General features: G+C 33.5%; 1 protein-coding gene across 18 annotated transcripts in view; it reads left to right on the top strand.

The window, feature by feature from the left end:
- LOC116268596 (zinc finger protein 280D) overlaps positions 1-25,643 on the top strand; it is a 107,255-nt gene that overhangs the window by 66,487 nt on the left and 15,125 nt on the right. For 11 of the 18 annotated variants that reach the window (XR_004185433.1, XM_031669253.1, XM_017960665.2 and 8 more), the window contains 4 exons: positions 4,193-4,255; positions 8,162-8,280; positions 8,432-8,468; positions 17,751-17,796. Coding sequence is in view for 16 of the 18 variants with exons in the window: in XM_031669253.1 (XP_031525113.1) it covers positions 4,193-4,255; positions 8,162-8,280; positions 8,432-8,468; positions 17,751-17,796 (265 nt within the window). In the remaining 2 variants the exon portion in view is untranslated. Of the gene's footprint in view, positions 1-4,192; positions 4,256-8,161; positions 8,281-8,431; positions 8,469-8,593; positions 12,782-17,671; positions 17,797-25,643 lie in introns of those variants that run through there. The other 7 variants (XR_004185434.1, XM_031669261.1, XM_031669264.1 and 4 more) reach the window with 7 other exon arrangements.

Genomic DNA, 25,643 nt, shown 5'->3' with positions numbered 1-25,643 from the left:
AGGGGGTCTTTGTATTTATCATACCACCTAGCACATTACAAACTGCAGATGATAGTCATCATTTGTTTTAATTATAAAAGGTCCCAAATAAAATCTCAAAAGAAGGTGTTCAAAAATCTTGAAGCAGTTGAAGTATTGTTGGAGTAAGATCCTTTCAAAGAAAAGCATCATTAAATGTGTAATTTTTAATTTTTTTAAGCAGCATTTTTTAGGTTCAGTTGTTTAAATTATTGTACCTTATTTGCTTATAGCTTTTAGGTAGTAATAGAAATTATCTGAAAAAATGCACATAAATTACTCTATAATACTGCTATTATTCCTCAAAATGATGTATAAGAAGCATTTTTTTTTACATAAAAGAGAATTAAGTTAACATACATAAGTAGTATCTCTTTTTTGTAGCAGAGTTTTATTTCAACCAGGTTCATGTATTTCATTATGTACCTACTAGGAAGGTATTTAATAAAATTTGCTAAGAAGTATGGCAAGCTGGGGGTGAAGAATCAAACAAGTCTGGATTTGAATCCAACCTTCACTGTGTATGTGTGGAACTTTGAACAAGTTACTTAATCTGACTCTCAGATTGTGTTTCTTGAAAAGAAAGTTACTGTGATTATTAGAAAAACTGTATTAAAGTGCTTAATAACAATTTGCACTTAGGAGATATTCAAATAATGATAGCTATTAATTTCTAAGTTGTCATTATTAGGATTGGGGGAGTCCTTGATTGTAATTTTCACAGTTTAGAAGGGGAAATAAATTTACCTAGCTTAATGTGATAACCAAATGACTATGAAAGTACAAAGGAGGTAAAGATGAAATCTTTAAACAAGAAGTAAGGGAAGATTTTCTGTAAATTTCACTTAGGCTTTGAGGGATGATTTTTAAAATTTCCAAGGAAAAAGAAAGCTGGTATAAAAATCTGTTTCTTATGCAGTAGGTAAGACAGAGTACTGAATTTTAAAAAGATCTACTTGGCTTCATTATAAATTTTACATAAATTTATTGACACTAAATGATAATCATAGGACTAGTTAGACTATTATGATAACATCATAACTGGTCTTCTGCCTACAGTTTTCCCTCTTTTTTCCATTTCCTCCTTTCTTTTACCATAGGCAAATCTGGGCAGGTCATTCTTTGGCCTGAAATCCTTTCCTAACATTGATAGAATGAAGTTCAGATTTTCTGGACAATATAATACCTTTCCATATCAAATTCCTAACTACTTTTCAACTCCTTCAACTCCTTTTATTCTCTTGAAAATCCTCCTGTATCTCCAGTTACTCTTTGCTTTGCCCGGAAGTGAAGCAGTAAGAACCTTCTAACTGCAGTGAACTCCTAATTGTTAGCTGGCTTCTACCTCATTTGTCTGCAGCTTTCCTTCATGCAACCACAAACTCTCTATGTGTCACTATTGATTTTTATCTTGTGTTAATTATGAATATGTATTCATTGATTTAGCAAATATTTATTGGGCATTCATTCTGTGCTGGCCCCTCTCTCCCTCAAACACTCCCCTCAACCAACCATAAGCTCCAGGGCAGGCAGCTTGCCTTTGTTATTGTATCATCAGTTTCTAGTCTAGTGTCTTAAAATTGTTAAGGAAATTGTTCCTTTTATGTTTCTTAGAAAGTAAAGTTGTTATTTATATGGAATCAAGATTATGAAGAAAATACGGTTAAAGGAGGTTTTTGACCTCAGTTTTCTTGAGATATAATTTATACACAATACAATTCAACTATTTTTAGAGAATTGCTTAATGAGTTTTGATAATTATATACTGTCAGCTAACCAGGTAAGGGATTTTTAAAAATTAGGTTTTAACATTATATTTTTACTATATTGTAATAAAAAACATTTCTTAGATTTATTTCTGTATTGCTGTTACCTTTATGGAGAGCTAATAGGAAGAAGGGTAGTATTTTTTTTTTCTTTTTATTTGTGAGCTATGAATTCACTTTTCCCTTCCTATGATACACAAAACTGTAAGTATGGAATTAAATAGAGATAAATCAAATAGATGGTAGAAATCCCTTTTTATAGATGAGAAACTCTAAAACAGAATTCAGGCAACTAAAAATTTTTAATTATCAACATTATGATCTGGTATAAGTTGTAGACAGATGTAGAGGCTATCAAAAGACTCTATACTGTAATATTTTCTCTCCTCTTACATTTAATATATAAATAAACCAAAAATAGTCTGCTTGTTGGAAGAGAAAGAATAAAGAGCTTTTAAATCTCATTTAAAAATAACTTATTTTGGTTCAGTGTTTCAGTAATCAAACAAAATCTTAGACTTATTTCTCTGAGGAAATATAGTTGTGTATACAAGTTTTTGCATATAATTTCAGGGCTTCTCAACTTCCCAATGTACTCTTCTAACAAAACTGTTTTTGTGATACCATCTTAAATTTGTAAACTCTAATAGTAATTACTCCTAGGTTAAAGAAATGACTATTAGAAATCTGAGGATATTTTCTGGGGATTACAGCTAGTGACACATACAGAGTCTGTGATTGCATGAAGGAAAGCTGCAGATAGATGGGTAGGACAAAAATATATATGTATATATATTTTTTCAGCTACATCCATGTCCCTACAAAGAACATGAACTCATTCTTTTTTATGGCTGCATAGCATTCCATGGTGTATATGTGCCACATTTTCTTAATCCAGTCTGTCATGGATGGACATTTGGGTTGGTTCCAAGTCTTTGTTATTGTGAATAGTGCCGCAATAAACATACGTGTGCATGTGTCTTTATAGCAGCATGATTTATAGTCCTTTGGGTATATACCCAGTAATGGGATGGCTGGGTCAAATGGTATTTCTAGTTCTAGATCCTTGAGGAATCGCCACACTGGGAAGACTACATTTTGAAATACAGTAGTCCCCCTTATCCGCTGGGGTATATATTCCAAGACCCCCAGTGAATGCCTGAAACTGTGGATAGTATTAAGCTCTATGTACTTAATACATAGAGATACACTTAATTATATATATACTTTTTTTGTATTAAGTACAAAAAAAGTACTTAATACAAAAAAAGTACTATACTTTTTTTCCTATACATACATACATATAATAAAGGCTTCTTTATAAATTACACACAGTAACATAATTAACAATAATATAATAATTATAGTAACAATATACTGTAATAAAAGTTATATGAATGTAGTCTGTCTCTTAAAATATCTTATTTTGCTGTATGTGGGTAACAGAAGCCACGGAAAGTGAAACATGGGTAATGGCGATGAGGAGGGACAGCTGTAAGCTGTGAGGTGATGTTTACGCTGTTGGTCTAATATTGGCTTTCTAGTACAGGAAACTTTCCTTACTGGAATTAAAAGGGTATATAGAAGCTATTATCATGGGCTACAAAATTTGGTTAGTTTTCTTTTCTGTGCTGAGAGGAAACTTTGTTTTAACTCATGAGTTACTCTTTTTTTTTTTTTTTTTTTTTGATTTTTTTTAAATAACCCTGTACTAGAAAGCCAGGCTCAGTGGCCTGCCTCTGTAGTTTCGGCTACGGAGGAGACTGAGGCAGAAGGATCACTTGAGTCCAGGAGTTTGATTCCAGCTGGGCAACATAGTGAGATCCATCTCTCAAAAGAAGAAGAAAAAAAGTCTACTAGTAATTACAAGGAACACTGTAAATGTTTGAATTTACAGATGGTAAACAGTGGCATTTAGCTCAAGTTCTGTTTACTTCCCAGATCATTTGGATCCTACCTCCCTCCCCCTACACAAACATGTTAAGATTGGAGAGTAATAAAAAAGAATTATTATTGATAACTGTTCATATTATAGCACACGTGTTATTAACAAAAATTTAGAATTGTTTTCAACTCTTAGTAAATCAAAATATTTAATTTGATGCTCTTTACATATTTAGTTTGACGCTCTTCACATTTTCTTAATTCTCAGTATTTCCTTTTTTAATATGATGGTAAGGTACAGTGCTAACCATCTAAGAATATGCCTAGGAAAATAGTGTCATTAGAATATAATAGGTAAGATGGAATATAAGGTAAAATATTGAATTAAATGGAAGTAACGGGCTTCCATTTTATTACTTACATTATAATCTTTTATTAAAAACTAGAAACTTAAGTATGGACTTGAAATATAAATTAAGACTTACTGTATAATAAAATTCTTACAATCTCTTTTGTTTCTCCAGCTTTCATAGTAACCGTCCAAGCAAAAGATTTTGTATTTTTAAGAAGCATTCAGAAAATCTCAGGTAACTAGTTAATCTTTTTTTACTCTATTGAAAAATTGTAATGACTTAAATTTTTTTAACACAACGGCTTTATTGAGGTAGAATTAGCATACCATACAATTTACATGTTTATAGGTTTTAGTATATTCACAGAGTTCTGCAGCAATCACCAGTTAGTTTTAGTACTAAAACCCAGTACCTATTAGTGGTCATTCCCATTACTCTTTGGCTCTCCCCATCCCTAAACAACAACTAGTCTACTTTCTGTCTGTGTAATATTTGCCCATTCTGGGCATTTCATATAAAAAATGATACATGATATGGTCCTCTGTGACTGGCTTCTTTCATTTAGCATAATGTTTTCAAGATTCATCTGTGTTGTAGCATGTATCAGTATTTCGTTGTTAAAAATTGCTGCATAATATTCCATTGTAAAGATATATCATAGTTTATTGATTTAGATTGCCTTCATTTTGAGGCCTTATGAATAATACTACTGTGAACATTTGTGTGCATGTTTTTGTATGGACATGTATTTTTATTTCTCTTTAGTATATACTTACAATTGGAATTGCTGGATTATTGATAACTCCATGCTGAGCCTTTGAGGAACTACCAGACTGTTTTCCAAAGTAGCTCCACTGTTTTACATTCCCACCAGCAGTGTTTGAGGGTTCCAGTTTCTCCACATCTTTGCCAACACTTTTTATTATCTCCTTTTGATTATAGTTACCCTAATGGGTATAAAGTGGTATCTCATTGTGGTTTGCTATAACTTTTTTTTAAACCTGATGTTAGGTGCCTAATTTGAAAATATAATTGATTGCTTCTGGACATTAGAGAGTGGTGTTCATTGTATTCTTAGACCAGAAGTGTGATTAGCCATTGTTCTCTTGCTGAATTTATTTCAGTGGAAAGGTGGTGTCCAGAGGAAACCTTGATGCTTTTACATTGTAAAATGAGAACAAAAATAAGACTTTCCAACAATATTTGAATATTTAAAAGATAGCTAAGCTATCTAATAAAGGAATGAACACTTTTTTAGTTTTGAAGTAAATTTCCTTTAACCACTGGAATTCTTGAAATCAGTATATGATTTTTATAATTCTTTTATTTTCTTTTGAAAATAAAGAGAATTATACAATTTTATTACTATACAGAAAGAACTGTTGATAAAATTTTCTAAAGGCATTGATAGTTATCTTTGGTTATACCACACACTTAGAATCCACTGAGCACTATTGTTTCATATTCTTGTGATTTCTTGGACTTTGTTTGTTCATTGTATGTTGCCATTGCTCCTTGAAATGTCAGTGTCTTTGTTCCACCAAGCTGATCTGTAGAGATAAGTTTAGCCAATACTTATTTTGATGCTTTGGATTAGTGGAAAATGTAGAAGAGGGGATGGTATGTCTCAGGACCTTTGCATTTATTATTTCCTATGCCTAGTTTGCTTTTCTCCAGATATTGTATGGTTAGCTCTTTTGTCTCCTTTAGGCCTCTGCATTGATTGAGTGAGTCTTTCCTTGACTACAAAATTTAAAACTGTATCCTCTTCCCTTTGCTTTATCCCAGCATTCCCTATCTCCTTTTTATGTTTTACTTTTCTCTAGATCATCTAACATACTTTTATTTTACTTGCTTATTGCCTCTGTTCTCTCACTACATTGTGTGTGGTTTGGTTTTTTTTGTCTATGCCTGGCACATAGTAGGCACTTAGTAAATATTTCTTGAATAAATTAATGTATATATGAAAAATGATGTATGTGGAAAATAGGTCCCATCTGTGATGTTAGACTAGTAGCTCACAGGGAGAGAACATTTCATTCAATTTTTAAAATATATTAGTACTATTTTTAAAATATTTACTGAATCTGGGGAAATAATTAAGGTACATTAGATGTTACCTTTACTAAAAACAGTTACAAGAGTGAATATGGTATTATTGCATGCTAAGAATGAGAGTTTAATTAAATTTTTACCTCATTGTTGTCAAGCTCAGTTGTGTGTTTAGTTTCTCAATGGGGACTATGTGATTTTAAAGATCTGGGATGTTTTTTCACTTAACTTGGGTAGTCTCAAATTGAAAACTGTTCAATTTCTGTGAATGGAGCTTAGCATATTTATAATTCTATATGATACTAATTAATGTAATTACTCTTATTGAAATGGACTATTCATACTGTAACTATTTTTTATGTATCTATCTTGCACATAAAGTAGCAGGTCCTGTAAAGGTAACAGTGATAAAGCAGTGCTGGAATCAACCTTCAGGGAATGTGCAGTAGAGTTTATTGGGTGGGAGTTAAGGTCTGAACATAAATAACTATGAATTTTAATAAGTGCAATGAGAGTTATTTCAGAGAGGAAAAAGATTACAGTTCTTGTAGTGATCTGGATAGGTATTAGGCCTACTTGGCTTTAAAGGATGGGTATTGTTTCTACTGGTAGAAGAGGCACGGGGGCATTCTAGTTCAATAGACTAAATTTTTTTCAAGAGTTCTGTTTTATAATTTAAATTACTTTAGGCAACTTAACATCATTTATACATTTAACATAATTGATTTTCTTTTAAGTAGCACTTCAAATGCTTGGTGTAACAAACTCCCAAGTGCTTAACTCTTATAAGAAATTAAATATATAGTGGCTAAGTTCTCTGAAGTATTTTACAGGTTTAATATTTTAAAACACCTTTCAGCTAAAAATCACACAAGTCTAAATGCATTTTAAATTAGAATCTTAATGTACTTTATGTCAAGTATATTCAAATACTTCAAATAGCAAATGCTAAACAGTTAGATCCAGTGAGGACAAAAGCTATTCCTGTACCCAAAAATAAAGTATTGATAACTAAGGACTTGTTTCCTAACTTCTTTAAAAATTTATAATAATTACACATTTCATTTAAGAACTACAGCACTCAGGTCAGGCGCGGTGGCTCATGCCTGTAATCCCAGCACTTTGGGAGGCCGAGGAGGGCTGATTACAAGGTCAGAAGTTCGAGACCAGCCTGACCAACATGGTGAAACCCTGTCTCTACTAAAAATACTAAAATTAGCCAGGTGTGGTAGCATGCACCTATGGTCTCAGCTACTCAGGGGGCTGAGGCAGGTGAATCGCTTGAACCCAGGAGGTGGAGGTTGCAGTGAGCTGAGATCACACCACTGCACTCCAGCCTGGGTGACAGAGCGAGACTCCCTAGTTCACAGTGCTGAGATGATGAGGAACTCAAGTTTGCGGACTTTAGTATTTTATTAACTACTTTAGCTAGTTCAGTGTTAAATAAGAATAATACCAACCTTGATGGTTATAGCGAGAATCAGATGAAATAATACATGGGAAAACTCTTGACACATAATGTACAGTTGATGGTGGCTATAACATGATCTGTTTTTAAAGCCTTCCCGTTTTTCTTCTGATTTTATCTCCAACTAAATAAAACACCAGCTTCTAAGTAAGCTCCATTTGAGCATAGACATTACTATTTTTTTGTTCACCATTATATTCACAATACCTAGTAGTACAGTATGTATAAAAATAGCTCCAGTAAATATCAAGTGAATGAATATGCTGTCTTCACTTTGCAGATGATGGGAGAACAAATAGAGTGTGACTTGCCTAAGTTACACAAGTTGGTTGTGGAGCCAAGACTGACTCTAGGTCTTCTGACTCCTAACTTTTAACAATTGGTATGACAGGTAAAAGTATAAAACAAATACTTCCTGTAAATAAATGGTAGCATAATTTGGACATGGCTGTGTCATTTTCCAGAGAATAATTTCAGTTTATATCAAATTTATATAATAAAAATGGGAAGTTATAATTATGTATGACACAAAAAGCAAATTATGGAAAAATAATCATCGAAAATACATGGATTTTCGTAAAAAATAAAAATATTTTTTAATGCTGTTTTCTTTTTTTTAGGGGCATTACTCTAGTGTGCCTTAATTGTGATTTCCTAAGTGATGTTTCTGGCTTAGATAATATGGCTACACACTTAAGTCAACATAAAACTCATACTTGCCAAGTTGTAATGCAGAAAGGTATGTCATATGTAACCGTGCTACTTTAGATTTTTGATTTTTATTCCAGTATTTTTGGTCATCCACAATATGGTCTCTTTACTAGATCGTTATTCTCACTCATCATATTTCATATGCTGTTGTAAATGTAAAACTTTTCTTCTAATTTCAGTTTCTGTTTGTATCCCAACTTCTGAGCACCTTTCTGAGTAAGTTTATTTTTTATTCAGTGCATTTTACTTTGATGGATTTTAGCACTACTGCATTTTTAAATGTATCATTAATACGAATGAAAAGTATTAAAGTATTTTGTTTTTGTTTTTTTTTTTTAAAGCTGCTTGTTGAAATAGGTTCCTGCTCTATGGAGCTCGTGACCTGGTGCAAGACAAGTTGGAATTTCCTAAGTTCAAAGTTCTGAGATGTTTTCTTACACAAAGGCAGTTGAGCAGCCAAGTTCATGACACTAGCTCTCATTATTCAGCTCTTTTCAGCTTTCAAAGGGGATTAGATTCTTATTCCACCTTATCTTTGTGTCAGGTTGACATATCTTAACATATTTTTTTCTCCAGTTTACGCTGTCTAAAAATAACATTTGTTGCTATGGTCTTTTCTTTGCTTACAATAATTTTTGTTTTTCTCTGCTGTACTTGCCTTCAGAATAATAGATTCCAAATTATATGGCTGTTTGTCTTTTTGTCTATTTGTCTGCTTTCTTAATTTCTTATACGTCTTAAGTTTTAGGCCAGATAATTGTCTTTTTCCTCATTCGTTGTCTGTCATTGTGCTGTTTTTCTTATTTTTCAGATGCAGAAGCAGCCCAGAGATTTCAAAAAATGTCCAGGGTATACCTGGACAGTGTCCCCCTTCGATGGACACAACTGATGCCTGTTCTCTCTTTCCAAGGAATGTGAACAATTTGACTGTGGGACCTGCTCTTAGGTTGTGGCCTCAAGAAATCAGATCTTGGGGTGACTCCCTTTCTACATGGCTGGCCTCCCATAAGGCTGATGCTGTTTGGCCAGAGATGGCTTTAAGGCCCACCAAATTGAGCATACTTCCCACTGGGGGCTTTGGCTTATGATCTTAAGCTTATGAGTCGATTATGACCAAGAAAAGCCCATCATATCACTGCTTCAGCATCCAAGTTGAAGTTTAGTCATTTTGGCTGCTGCCTTTAAATCTTTCTGTAGCATGAATGCAGTCCAAGGAATATAAAAACTCTAGTTGTTAGGAAACCATGGCTACTTTCATATCCTTGGAACAACAGGTCTCCACAATTATGTTCCAAAATTGCAGTTATTTTTACTGACATATAAAATCTTTTAACCAGTATTTATTCTGTAATTTGTTTAACAATACCAATTCTTGCATTTTGATTTTTTAAAAATTAATTTAATTTTAATAGCTTGGTTTTATGTTCTCAAAATTTATCAATGTCTATTTTATGATGTCTATTTTTATATTACATTATTTAAAATTTGTTTAGTGTTTGTTTTAAGAACTCCAAGAGATTTCTTAGAATTCTCTACAGATTTTATATAGCTGCCTATTTGTAGATTTTAAATTTGGCTGTTACTCAGCCCATTAGACATTATTAGATACTCTGTCCTATTGGGATTATTATTAATATTACCTTAATTGTGAGTTCTTAGGTGTAAAGAATTGGCAGTACTACTTGCAGACGTTAAGAGCCAGTTTTAAAGTTACATATTTGTGGGTCTAGGATGTAATATCTACTTAGCCATTAATGTAGCTCCTTTGGGTAAAGGTAACATGTTAAAAAACATACTTATGGTAACCAGTAATGCATGTATTTCTTTCCTTTATATATTTTAAATTTGTCATGTGTTTATTTTAGTTACATTGAATATAGATCTGAACACTTTTGATACTATTATTCTTTTAATAAAAATTATATTGTTTAAGTGCCTCAGGAATTATTTGCTGATGAATAAAGGGTGTAGATTTTATCTTATAAATAGGAACATTGCTCTAATTGTTATATGGAAGCCTTGTTACTTGGCTGCAGACAGTGCTATATCTACTTAGTATACCTTGCATTTTTTTTCTTGCAGCACAATGGAAAGGTTACTATACTAATTTCTTAAATTTTAAAGACTAGTAAAGTGCCTTTTGTGATCTTAATAGCCATAAGGATAGGCAGGCCAGTTTAGATGACCAGTTAAAGCCAGTTTAGATGACCACTTATTATATGATGTGTTTCTTGCAATTATCAAAAGAGTTTAATAGTTCTGAATTTCCAAACTAATTTATATTTTAAGTGAAAGGTTTTCCAAAATCTCCACAAGTGGTTTGTTTCTTAGTAGTGGACTTAGTGATATACTAGTGTTTTTTTTTTTTCCTTATTTGTCTCTAGGAATTTTGGTTATCTACTCTCTCTACCCAGTTTTTAAAAGTTCATCCAGAAACAATAACTTTTTTCCATTTTTAACATTAGTTCATTTACAGATATTCACCTTACCTTGGTCATAGGTCGAAAATAGGATAAGCCACATTCTTAATATAGTAATTTAGGAGTACAGTCAATCCTTCATATCCTTGGGTTTTATGTTTACATATGTAGCCAACTATGGATTGAAAGTATTTTGGGGGAAAAACCATAATAAATAACAGTACAACAATAAAAAAATACAAATAAAAACAATACAGTTTAACAGCTGTTTACATAGCATTTACATTGTATAAGTGACCTGAGCATCTGAGGATTTTGTTATTCCTGGTGGAGGTTTGGGGAGGTACGGGGACCTATGGGGTGAGGGCAGTTTCTGTAACCAGTCCCCTACCAACACCAGGGAATGACTGTACTGCTTTGTGGTCTTATATAAAATTTTATTTTTTATAGTATATATCAAGTTCATTTTCTTAAAGTATGAACTCTTAAAGTTCTGTCACCAGTAAATTCATTTTTTAAAAAAAATTGGTTCAAATAAATCACTTGGCAGTCAGTACAGAGTTTGCTTATTGTAAGCAACTAGTTGAATTTTCAGTTTGGTGCTAATGAGTTTTAGCTTGAGTCTAATCCCTCCTTACCATCATGTTATTCTGGTTTATTCATCTGGTCAGATAGCCATTTCATGCATATGTGCTTTTTGGTTACTGTTGAATAAAATATGTGATTGGTTCAGTTTGAGTCCATCACCATTCTTAGAAAAATAATTATTAAACTACAGAGGCTCAGATTCTTGCCCTATTTTTGTCACATTTTGGCAAAACACTTTGCTTCTTTGGGTGTCATATATTCAGCAAATATTTATTGAGCATCTACTTTGTGCCTGGCAGTGTCCTAGGTGCTAGAAATATAGACTGTAATCTCTGCTTTTATGGAACTTACACTATAGTTGTGAAAGACAATAAAAAGTAAATAAAACATATAATATGTTAGATGGTGATCAATACTATGGACAAATATGAATCAGAGAAGGGGGATAAAGGAGTATGGGGTAGGAGTTGGAAGACTACCATTTTTATTTTAGTGAGGCCTCACTGAGAGATGACATTTGAGTGAAGACATGAAACAGGCAAAGTCAAACTCAGTCATGAAATTGTTCTTTTCTGTTTCTCCCTTACTTCCATTTTTCCCCTTCTCTGTTTTCTCCCATATCTACCTGGATGGATGAATTATAACAAAATAGAAGTAAAGGTTTGAGTTTTGTAAGTTTATTTTTCTTGACAAAAAGTTGAGAATAGAATGATAATTTCCTCTAACAGATCTGGAGAGTGTAAGAATCTGTGGTAAATACATAATAACTCAAGCTTGCTAAACTAGGCTACTTAACTGGTTGCCTATTTTATTGTTGAATCAAATATCCTAAAAGCCACAATTTGAAGATATTTTAAAAGTTGATTTAGTTCTCTGAGTGACATCCATGTTTATTCTAAGCAAAGTACAATGGGAAAGACATTGATCGCCAAAATATTAGAGTTAAAGGACCCAACTGCCTCACTAGCTTTATTTAAGGTAAAGTTACTTCAGTTTCTTTTTCTGTGAAATGGGGTTGAAAATATCTTTGTTTTGAAGATCTTAGAAATATGTAAAATGTGTTTTACAGATGTTAATATGTGTATTTTACTTTATTAAATCCCCCTAATTTAATGAACTTTATACTTAGCACCAGTAGCAACTACATGGCTCATTTACAGTATGATATAGATAACTCTCCCATATATTCGTTGTCACTGAACATTGATATCCTACTTTTTATGTGTGCAAGATTCTGTGTCAGGTGTTGGAAATGGAAACATGAATAAAACATGGTTTATAGCACCAAAGCAATTACAGAATAAGGGAATTAGAAATGTAGACACTGAATCCACATTTTTTACAGGGCCTACAGTCAACTGATTTTGTAATCAGTTAAACCATTAATATCATGAATATATTGCATTATGGGATTTTTTGTGAAATGCTATATCAGGAGAGAATCTGGACCTATTCTCAAGGTGAAATATCACTTTATTCTGCCACTCTCAAACCAATAAGTCATTAATTATCTTTCATAAATGTAAGCAGTAAGTAAACTCTTAGGAACAGAATGACAGCCTTTTTCTATAAATGTTATGTTTTAAAATATTATTTCTGTTAAGAGATACTTACTGTCATTGAATCTGTGACCACTGAAGATATATAAGGATTGATTCCATTATTTTCCTGTGAAATTTTGAACTTACATGGAGGAATTATTGGCTCTGGTCATAATCCTAAATTATAACTCTGTAGTTCTTATGTGTTCAAAATTGTCAGGAGTCTTCATTTCATTTATTTAGCAAGATTTTTTTTAAAAAGCAAACTGATCTATTGAGTTCATTTTGGGCTTGTTTCCTTTAAACTTTTGAAATGGGACTGGGATTGTAGCCCCTAGATTCTCTTATCCTACCATGGACATTAATATCTCAAACCAGATGTTTAGGAACTGTGAAATCGTTCTTCCTTTTCAAAGTAGACTTCCTGGTATGTAATTGCAAATCAGTAGGTAGGACCTGTGCATCAAGATGTGGTGGTTTCTGGCAGTTTGGACTTCTGCCTTTGATATCTGATAAGCAGGGAGAATTTGAGACCCTATGAGATGGAAAAATAAATGAAACTTTAGTGTAGTCTTTCATTTAGGACAAACTGTGCCAATCTGTACCAGTGATTCTGAGGTTACTACCATTTTTTTCAGTCTCTGGTTCCTGAGGGTTGGTGCTTATAGATTATAAATTAAATATCCAGGGTATAATTCAATATTACCAACAAACCAAAATAATAAAATAGAGTCCTAGACTGTCATTAACATCTTCTGCCTACATTGATGGTCTTATTTTTTTCTTCACATTTTTACACGTGATTATTTTGGTCTTTTTTATTTCTTGTCTCTCTGTCTTTACCTAGTTCTTTCTTCCATCTATCTAAAATGATTTTTCTGCTCTATCTTTGTTATAATAGCTTTAGATGGCCAAATCTACATCTTGTTTCATACTTCTTTGCTTTTTCATACTTTCTTTGCTTGTTTTATACTTCTTTGCTTTTTCTCTGCCTTGGATCTCCTTACTCTGCTTTGCGAACTCCTGCTCTTTTTGCAAATCCAAGTTCACTGTAGTATCTTCACTGCTTCCTGGCCTCTTTCCCTTTCATAGTGGCTTAATTCTCTGAACAAAGATGTCTCTTCCAAAACTTCATAATGTAAACATTTGCTTCGTTTTGTTTTCTTGACAGTGAACTCCTTGAGAGGAGAGACAGTCTTTTTTAACTTTGGACTGGAACACTTAGTACAATACCGAAATATGTACAGCCTGATAGATGTTTTGCTCAGGCATCCTTTCCAAATATAAATGTATTGATAATTCTCAGAACAAATGATCAGAAATGGTAGAGTAGATGTTTTACTGTTATTTCTTAGTCTGATGATTACTATATTAAATTTAGTCCCTGAATGTCTCAGTGAATAATCTTTTTATTTTATTCTGCTGTTTTTTGTTTGTTTGTTTTTTGTTTTTTGTTTTTGGGACAGGGTCTTGCTGTTTTGCTCAAGCCAGGGGGTTGGTGTGCAGTGTGCAGTCATGGCTCACTGCAGCCTCAAAGTCCTGGGCTCAAGCAATTCTCCTGCCTCAGCCTCCTGAGACTGAGATGGGACTCAGGTATGTACAACCACGCCTGGCTAATTTTTAATTTTTTTTTTTTTTTTTTTTTTTTGGTAGAGATGAGGTCTCTCACTATGTTGCCCAGGCTGGTCTCAAACTCCTGGTCTCAAGTGGTCCTCCCATTTTGGCCTCCCAAAGCATTGGGATTACAGGCATGTACCACCATGCCTGGGCTAAGTGGAAGGTCATGATTACTAGCTGACTTTACTACTGGTTGCTTTACAGCCTCTTTTCAACTTTGTTAGTATGCTTACAAATATTCTTAAAGATTACATTTCTAACATTAGCATTGAAATTTTTGGCTTTTAAATGTCATCAGAAAGAAAGAATGTGGCCTAGCTGAAATGAATCTGAATATTTTTCCCCTTACAGTTCTTCCCCTTACCCCATGGTATGTTTATGGTGTGAATGAAACTTCAAAGGAACATACCACTATAAGTGAGCCAGAATGTTAAATTTTGTATGGATTGGCTGGGCGCAGTGGCTCATGCCTGTAATCTCAGCACTTTGGATGGCTGAGGCGGGCGGAACACCTGAGGTCAGGAGTTTGAGACCAGCCTGACCAATATGATGAAACCCTCTGTCTACTAAAAGTACAAAAAGTAGCCAGGCGTGGTGACATGCTCCTGTAATCCCAGCTTCTTGGAGGCTGAGACGGGAGAATCGCTTGAACCTGGGAGGTGGAGGTTGCAGTGAGCCAAGATCATGCCATTGCATTCCAACCTGGGCAACAAGAACAAAACTCCGTCTCCATAACAAAACAAAACAAAAATTTTGTATGGATTGCTCCTAAGACGTGCAGAAAAATGCAAATAGGGCTATTTTAGTCTTTAGAGGAAAAAGCTTATCCTGTAGAAATACATCAGAAAGATCTATTTCAGCAGGTTTTCATAGAGGGGAAAAATTATTTACTTGCAATCTTGATCACTAATGATGTTGAAATTGATCACCAGTCAGTCCTTCTGTTCTCTTTGCATTTAAATTTTAAATAGTGTTTGCTATAAATACTACACTATATTTTTCTATTAAAAATTACTGTAACATTCACAGGTGAAAAGTATAATTACCTAATGACGGGTCAGTAGCTCAGAACTTTGAGCTTAGCAAATTTCACTGTCTTCTACCAAAGTAATTGAATGTCTAAAATAATGACTATTTCAGCAGGTATCTTTAGTAAATAAGAATTATAGGTAAGACAATTTTTCTTTTCTAAAAGTATTAATGATGTGTTAGTAGTTGTATTAAAATTTATTAATCTTAAAGTATACTTTTATAGTTCAAAATTTTAGTGTGCATTTTAGTGATGCATTTTATAATTTAAAATTTACTGTGTGTTTTTCTAAATATTTTTAAGATTTATTTTTCTGAAGGTGTTCACTAGTTATTACGATTCTGTTCCTTAAAGAGAGTACTAATAAGGTAAAAGGCACAAAACAAGATTGAAATCATAGGCCTCTTAATGCAGGTTATTTCAATAACTTACTGTGTTCTCACCTACCAGTTTCTTGCCAGTACGATAAAGAGTAATAAAAACCTCTGTCACCAACCCCCATCGCAGGGATAGCAAGAGGACTGCGTTTCCTCTGTTGAAATGCCAGCAATAATGAACATACTTAATGGGGCTCGTTTTAATACCTGCATACAATTAATGTATTATAATAGGCGTATGCTAAAATGATTAGCATGGTAATATTTCTTTTATAAGAATATAAAAGGTCTTACTTTGATAACATTTACAACGATAAGCTGAGGGAGAAAAATCTTTTATGAAATATTTAAACTGTTCTATGACCAATTTGTTTTTCAAACTGAATTTAAAATGACTAAATGCATAGAAATAAAAATGAGTTGTAATATACACATTTATTTCAAAACTTCATTAATTTGCTTTTTCATGCTTTTTGCTTTTTTAGACTAATGTTTCACGTTTTCTTACTACTTTATAACTAATTTTATTCTTAAAACTTATTTTCCTTTTATACTTCCTTAAACCAGTGAAGTTATACTGTATACTTGATGTGATCTCATCTTTATAAGTATTGTGCACAATTAAATACTCGAGACAATTACAAAATCTTTAGCCCCCAAAATGATTGACATTTGTGTCTTTTGTCAATTTTTTGTGCAAGTTTTACTCATTTCAGTTGGCTTAACAAGTTGGTTGTAAATTATTGTAGTGCACTGCCAATATAGTGGTTTTACAAAGGACATAATCTATTTTAAGTAGCAGTTTTGCCTAATAACTAAAATATAGATAAGTAATTTCATATAGTTAATTATTAATATTTAGCAAAGTATTAACATTTATAGCCCTAATTTTAAAAACTGTGCCCTCAAAGGATGGATAAAGAAGGAGGGTTTTGCCAAGTCTGTGTCATTCATTAGCCATAAGGATAGCTTTTAGGATGACTGACATTTCTATCCTATTAGATATCTTTTTTTGGTCAATGAAATTTAAGATAATATAGTTGTTGCTTATGTTAAATATATTATTCCTTAGGTATAGCTATTAAGCCTTCATAAAATTATGTATCACTTAACTCCTGATTAATGACATTTCACATCAGATAGGTACCCTACTTACACAGATTAAAATTGAGTTTAATATATAATATCACAAATAATATTTAGTCATTTCTGCAGGTTTTAAAACAAAGATCCTTTGGATAAGCTAGCTCCTAGATTAACTTGATTATTTTACAAGATTTTCTGGATGGCATATACCTTTGTTAATGTTTTAATAAGTTATAATTAATATTTTTTGAAATCAATAAGTTTTAATATTTGAGCAGTGCTTATGGAAGTTTTAAAGAGAATATATTCCTCAAAATTCTAATTATTTCTGTGATTTTACTGCCTCCGGAGTAAGTTAATTATAATATATATTTAAGTGGCATTATCATGTTGAATTTCACAATAGATAAAAGATTTATCTTTTTTCACTTTTTAAGTCCTGTAATCATAAATACTGATGCATATTACTTATAAAGCATATAACCTGCTTTTAATTTTTAAAGAGTAATTCTTTTTTTGAAGCTGTTTTACTAATATGTATGTCTTTTATTTTAAATTGTACTTAGCAAAGAGAACATTTCTTAAGTGCCCTTGTTTTTAGAGAACAAGGAAATATATGTCTTTATTGATTTAGCACATTTATCGAATCTACTATTTAGTCTCATACGTTTAACTTTTACCTTAAGACATTTACAGAGGTCAATTTACTATTAAAGTATAAAATGTACATTAGTTTCGATCTACATTTTAATTATTTTAGGCTGGCAGAGAAAGAACTGTTTCATATTTTACCATCGTACGTATAAAATAAAATATTCAATACTTATCTTGTTTTCAAGATTAAAAAAAGAAGCTCCCACAAAGGAACAAGAACCTGTGTCTAAGGTAAAGTTTGTTTTACTTTATACCTTAAAGGTTTATACATTGAAAGTATTATTGGTATGATGTAAAAATGTTTTTCAATTTCAGCATGCATACATCAACAATATTTGGGATGTTGTAAGGAAGAAAAAAATTGAAATTTAAAATTTTTCATTACATATAAAAATGTCTAGCCCTAAGTAAAATTTTAAGGTATTCTTGTTTTGACAAAGACATCTTTTATTTCACTTGCCTGTTATTTAGTTCAACTAGTGAGTAATGGAGATAAATTTATGAATTAAAAATCCTCAGATCAATAAAACGTCAGTCATTTGGCACACTGGAAAAATTAATCTTTCCAGGTTTAATTTTCTGGGATAATTTTTAACTGTCAAAAGGTTAAACTAATTTTTAAAATAGAAATATTTTGAATGTATGTTAAATATATTTTAGCTATCTTGAACAAGTACTCTGAATGCAAAACTCAGAATTATCATATAAATGTTATTTACCGAACAGTCTAATAGATGAGTGTAGAAATAGTTTTGCTGAACTACTTGCTTTCTTGATGTCAATTTATGTTGTTATTACTTAATGACTGCCTCTTTTTGAGTGTAATGAAGTGAGGTAGACTTGGCATTTATCTTTTGAAGACTTTGTCTTGAATGGTGCATAATATAAGTGAAATCCAGACAGAAGTATCAGCCTTCTTCCAAGCAGCTTTCTTTTGTACCATAGGAAGTTTTTTGTTTAAAAATTTTTTAACTACAAATTTCTTTAACAGATGCAGGGTTTTTTAAAAATCTATTTCTTCTTGAGGGAGTTTTGGTAGTTTTTTTTTTGAGGAATTGTTTCGTTTTACCTAATATGTTGAACTCTATAATCTTATGTATTTGTATAATGAGAAAGTTTCTTATAGTATCCCTTATTGTCTTTGTAATCTTTGGAATCTGCAGTGATATGCCCTCATTCCTGATATTGACAATTTGTGTGTTTTTTCTATTCTTACTGTTTATTCTACTTTTAAACATGTTGTAAATACACAGAATGCAGTGTTACAGTTTTTACTTTAGACAGTTTTTTTTAGGGCAATTAAAAACTTTAAAATTAGCTTTATATTTACGTTTATTTTTACCATTTCCTGTGCTCTTCATTTCTTTATGTAGTCTTCATTTCTATTTATCACATTTACATTAAAAATTCTGGCCAGGGATATAATGGAGCAAATGTTTCAGGTGTATACAGGGGTATACAAGCCAATGTTTGCCCCCAAAATAATTATACCAAATTTGTTCCTTGTTTAACTCATCATAATTTAACAGGAAAAATGCTGTATTCTGTGAATTTAAATATGATCAACTTTTTTAGTATTGTACAAAGGATATATATTTTAGGGGCAGGGGGATTTGGTGAGCAAACGGGATATTCTTGTCTGGTCTAAAAACGACATTAAAATCACATATACTTACCTTATGGACATCAAGATAAATGCAGTTGAGACACTTTGCACACAAAGATGATTATCAAATATTAAGAGATATAATATCAAATGACAAAATACATTATGCTGAAATTGAAAGCATATTGGTACAAATAGATTACAGATTGTTATGCAGATTGTCTGTATGTATATTTTGAGCCAAGTGGAAGAAGCTAAGGCTTTACAGTCAGTAAACATGACTATATATAAAGCTACACACTTAATAAAAATCCTATCCCTTTGCTTACAATTGAAGGTAATTTTGAAAGCGTATTTGATGAACATAAAGCTTGAGCAAGAGATAATGCATATTCTTCTCAAATTTGAAAATAAATGAAAAAAGTAAACAAATGAGAAGTGCATGAATCACTGGGTGAAGAGTATTGATAATTATGAGGGCAGTGCTTATTAAATAGAAATGAAGATTATAAATGCCCTAATTTCATATTTTATATAGAGAAAAAAAATTCAGTGAAATGTTTTCAGATTTTGAATTTCTAAACTGGAGAAAAGTTGTTTTGTATAAATACATCTGATTTACAAAAACAAGCCACTAAGTTTGCACTTAAATATTCTGACAATTTAAATTCTGTAGAAATTCTATGTGAAATAGTTTAAAGCAGCATTTGATATCAGTAACATGCAATCAAGTTTGTGTTTGGGTCTTCTAAATCTTCTTAACATATTTTGCTTAGTGCAATCTTAAAGAGATTTGGAAATGGTATTCAGAAATTTTAAACAATTCCAGCCACAGTGGAATCCTGCAAATGAAGCTTACTGTAAACTGAGGTTAATATAACATTTTTTAATGATTGTCACTTGTTCAAGAGAAATTGTTGTACATGACAGTTTGCTCATTTGAAAACAAAATAAGAAAAGAGTTAGATTTGAAAATGTACTATTGATGCATTTGCTTCCATTAGCCAGGAGAATAAAATAATACTGTTTTTGGCATAAATAAAATTTTTAAATTTAAGCTAATATGAGTTTAATTCTCCGACTTTTAAATTTTTCAATATTTTTCTGACTAACATTCTAGAAAACAATTTTTTTAAGTACACAAAAACAGGCTGGGCACAATGGCACACACTTGTAATCCCATCACTTTGGAGACAGAGGTGGGAGGATTGCTTAAGTCTAGGAGTTAGAGACCAGCCTGGGAAACAAAGTGAGACCCTGTTGCTAAAAACAAAAAACAAAACAAAAACACACCGCACACAAAGCAAAACTTATAGGGGCATTCATTTTTTCTTTTGCCTCAGGCTCCAATATGGCTTGGTATAGCACTGATTGCAAAATAGTTACATCAAAATTTTTGAGACTGTTATGCTGAGCCAGAAAATACCCCATGATTTCTTTTCCTTTTCTATACCTTATTTTATTTTTCTGGAGTTAAAAATATATATCTCTTTTACTTGTTTGTTTAGTTTTCTGTGTACCTAATGCTGTATTTTTTTCTAATGTTGCAATTTATCTCTCTAATATTTGGAAATAGTTTTTCCAGTATTCACACACATTAAAAAAAATTGTTGGGGGGTGAAGGGGTCTGAGGATCTCCTCCCAGACTCCCCACCTCAACTTAAACTAGTTGCTCTCTAAGCCTGTGCTTAGTTTTGTTACGTCAAGATTATCCTGTGCCACTCTATTGTGTTGGATGTCCTGTTTGCTGAACCGTGAATTATTCCTCATTTCTTGGCTTACTCATCATTTTGATGAATTGTGTCCTCTACTAGCTTCCTCAGAAGGTGTGCATCTTTTTTTCAGTCCAAAAATATCTAAAAATATATTTATCCGAATGATAATTTGGCTGAAGTATATAAAAACAATTCTCACGCAGTTTTTAAAATGTTGTTTTTACTATTTTCTTATGTCCAGTATTTTTATTAAGTCTAATGCATGTCTTGCTCCAGTTTCTTGGTATTTAGGTTACTTTTTTTCTTTTTGGAAACTTTAGTGATTATCTCTGTCACTGGTGTTTTGAAATTGCATGCTATGTTCACCCATCCTTTTTTCATTCATTACATTAGGCATCTGACAAACCTTTGGAGTTTGGAGATTTCTGTTTGGGAGAAGTTTTCTTGTTTTACTTCTTTGGTAAATGCTCACTTTTTTTTTCTATGCTCTCTCTTTTTTTTAAGAAACTCATATTATTCTGATATTGAGCCTCCTGCATCAACTCCTTTTTTTAGTCTTTAATTATATGTTATTTTCTTTTTTTTTTTTTTTTTTATTTTTATTTTTATTTTTAAATTTATTTATTATTATTATACTTTTAAGTTGTGTAGGGTACATGTGCACATGTGGTGGTTTACATATGTATACTGTGCCATGTTGGATCTGCTGCACCCATCAACTCACATTGCATTAGGTATAACTCCTAATGCAATCCTCCTCTCCCCTCCCATGATAGGTCTCCCGTGATGTTCCCTCCTGAGTCCATGGATCTCATTGTCTGCCCCACCCATGAGTGAGAACATGCGTGCCTGGCTTTTTCGGTTCTTGAGGAGCTACAATGTTGCATCCATGTTCCTTGGCAAATGATTTTTAAACTCATCCTTTTTATGGTCGTATAGGTATTCCATGGTGTATGTGCCACATTTTCTTAATCCTTAATCGTCACTGATGGACGGTTGATTCCAAGTCTTTTGCTATCAGAATAGTGCTGCAAATAAATATACGGTGTATGTGTCTTTAGAGCAGTATGACGAGAATTTTGTATATAATTTCAATGGAATACAACAAGCATGGCACATCTAGCTCTGTGATCCCCGAGGAACGCTTAGCAATTGCTTCTCCATAATGGTTGGAACTAGCTTACAATCCCACCAACAGTAAAAGTGTTCCTATTTCCACATCCTCCAGCAATTCCAGCTGTTTCCTGACTTCGAAATGATCACTTATCTAACTGCAGGATGGACCATTGTATTTGATTTGCATTTCTGATGGGCCAGGATGATGACATTTTCATAAGGTCTGTTGTTGTAAGAATGTCTTTTAGAAATGTCTGTTCATATCCTTTGGTCTACTTTTGATGGGTTGTTTGTTTTTCTGTAAATTTGTTTGAGTTCTTGTAGGTTCCAGATAATAGCCCCTTTGTCGATAAGTAGATTGCAAAAATTTTCCCATCTCCAGGTTGGTCTGTTCACTCTGATGAAGTTTCTTTTCACAGCAGCTCTTTGAAGTTTTAATTAGATCCATCGTCAATTTTAGCTTTACGCTTGTTGGTGTTTTAGACATGGTGTTCTTGCCCATGCCTAAGGTCCTGAAATGGTGCTCTAGGTTTCTAGGATTTTGTATTAGTCTAATACTAGTTCTTAACCATCTTAATTAATTGATAAGGGCGAAGGGAAAGGATCCAGTTTCAGCTTTCTACTTGTATGTATTAAATGGCAGCACCATTTATTAGGAATTTTTTTCATTTCTTGTTTTTCCTTAGGTTTATTAAAGATCAGATGTATTTGCATGTGTGGAAAATATTTGAGGACTTGTCTCCAATATTCATATTTCGCTTTGGGTACCAGTACCATGCTGCCTGCCACCGTAGCCTCAGGCATAGCTTGGAAGCCGGTGGTGCCAGATCTTACTTCTGTTCTTTGACTCCAGGGATTGTCCGGGAGTGAGTGGGCCTCTCTCTTCAACCCTAAAGGTAGTTTCTTTTCCTAATTCCCAGCAAAACCTCATTTCAGTGCTCAGATGGGGAAGGCATTGAATCTATAAATTACTCATTGCATGGCCATTTTCATTATATTGATTCTTCCATCCAAGAGCATGGTATGCTCCTTCCATTTGTTTTAGAAGTCTCTTTTATTTCACTGAGCAGTGGTTTGTAGTCTCCCTTCCTTGAAGAGGTCCTTTACATCCCTAAGTTGGATTCCTAGGTATTTTATTCTTTGAAGCAATTGTGAATGGGTTCATCCACTGTGTTTGTCTGTTATTGGTGTATGGGTAACGTTTGGTGGATTTTTACATTAATTTGTATCCTGAGATTTTATTAAGTTGTTATCAGGGGCTATGAGATTTCAGCTGAGATAATGGGATTTCTAAATATACAATCATGTCATCTGCAAACAGGGACAATTTGACTTCTTCTTTCCTAATCAAATACCCCTTGATTTCTTTTCTCTTGCCTAATGTCTTAAGGCCAGAACTCAAACACTATGTTGAATAGGAGGGTGAGAGGCATCCCTGTCTTGTGCCAGTTTTCAAAGGAATTTTCCATTGCCCATTTAAGGATATTGGCTTTGGCCATAAATAGCTCTTATTATCTTGAGGCTCCATCAATACCAATTTATTGAGCTGCCAGCAACAAGGCCAATTTGCCCAAAGTTTCTTCTGCATCTATTGAGATAATCATGTGGTTCTGTCTTTTGGTTCTGGTTTACATGCTGGATTATGTTTATTGATTTTATGACAAGAAATCAGCCTTTGCATCCCAGGGATGAAGCTTCCACTTGATCATGGTGGATAAAGCTTTTACGTGTTGCTTGAATCCGTCACAGCTTTATTGCGGATTTTTGCATCATGTTCAACAGGGATATTGGTCTAAATTCTTTTTGTTGTGTTCTGCCATTGCATTGATGATGTTGGTCTCTATAAAATGAGTTAGGAGGATTCTTTTTCTATTGATTGAATAGTTTCAGGCTGAATGGTACTTTCATAACTCCTCCTTATACTCTCTGGTAATTACTGTGAATCCATCTGTCCTGGATTCTGGTTGGTACATCATTGCCTCACTCTCAGAGCCTACTATTGGTCTATTCAGGATCTGAATCCTTCCTGGTTTTAGTCTTCAAGAGTGTAAGTGTCCAGGGAAATTATCCATTTCTTCTAGGTTTTCCAGTTTATTTGGCGTGAGAGGTGTTTATAGTATTCTCTGATGGTAGTTTCATATTTCTGTGGGCTTGCAGGATATTCCTTTATTACTTTTAATTGCGCTGCATTTGATTCCGCTCTTTCTTTCTCTTTATTGTGCCCTGCTAGTGTCTGTCAATTGTTGATCTTCTTTTCAAAAACCAACTCCCACATTGATTTTTGTGTGTTTTGTGTCTCTATCTCCTTCAGTTCTTGTCTTTTAGTTATTCTTTGCTTCTGTCTAGCTTTGGAACGTTTGCTCTCGCTTTTCTAGTTCTTTTAATTGCAGTTTAGAGGGCCAATTTTTTATCTTTTTCTGGCTTTCTCTTTGTGGGCATTTAGTGCTTATAAATTCTCTGTTGACTGCTTTAAATGTGTCTTATTCTGGGTATGTTGTATCTTGTTCCTACTTTGTCAAAAGAATATCTTTATTTCTGCCTCTATTTCCATAAACAAATATTCAGGAGCAGGTTGCTCAGTCATATGTTGGTTTTGCCTTTGATTGAGTTTTAGTCCTGCCTCCAGCTCTGATTGCACTGTGGTCTGATACAGTTTGTTATAATTTCTGTTCCTTGTACATTTGAGGGAGGCTTTTACTTCCAAATTATAAGGGTCAATTTTGGGAGGTACGATGTGGTGCTGAGAAGAAATGCTATTCTGCTGATTTGGGGTGAGGTGTCTATAGATGTTCCACAGGGTCTGCTTGCTGCAGAGATGAGTTCTAATTCCTGGATATCCTTGTTAACTTTCTGTCTTGTTGATCCAGTTCATCGCTGACAGTGGAGGGCTGGTCTCCTAATATTATTGTATGGGAGTCTGTCTCTTGTAAGTCTCGGCACCATTTTATGAATCTAAAAGGTGTATATATATTTAGGATAGTTAGTTTTCCTGACCTTTACTCATTATGTAATGGCTTCTTTGTCTTTCGGATTTTGATGGTTTAAAGTCTGTTTTATCAGACAGGTCCTAAATTTCTTCTGTCCTTCATTCTGCGTTGAAAACTTCCATCTTTATACGAGCGCCACGTCCCCGAACGATACCACTTCGTCCAGTTGCACCAGCACCCATCAACACCTCAAGACATCGCCGCCAGCAACTATCCCGTCGGTTATCTGCCCGGCGATAGTCTGGCGAATGCGCTTAGCGAAATCAGCCGTTCCTTCCAGCGCCCATAGTCTTGCCCAGCATGCAAAATCAGCCATCGAAGAGCACCGCCATTCGCCAGAATATTGTCACCGAGCAAAGAACGGGCTTTCAGAATTAGGCATCGTTTCACTCCGAGCCGAGAACCGCCAAGAGACGACAACCCTGCAACCACCTTCTCCACGTCGGCGGAGACGCTCCCCCAACCTCAAGCAACCAGCAATAGCGCCCAGGCCTGGTGTTGCCATCTGTGCCCGGCTGATTGCCACTCCGCCCAACAGGTCTGAAATCGGCGTTCCAACGTCACGCCAGTGGCATCTTAAAGCTCACGCCAGCAACCGCGTTACCGCCTGCCCGATGCCAGTCTCTTTCCCGGCATACGCACGAACGCCGATAA

The sequence above is a fragment of the Papio anubis genome, chromosome 7 (assembly GCF_008728515.1).
Source record: "Papio anubis isolate 15944 chromosome 7, Panubis1.0, whole genome shotgun sequence".
Classification (NCBI taxonomy): Eukaryota; Metazoa; Chordata; class Mammalia; order Primates; family Cercopithecidae; genus Papio; species Papio anubis.
Note: the sequence above shows the minus strand (reverse complement) of the source record. Positions and strands in the feature narration are given on the sequence as shown.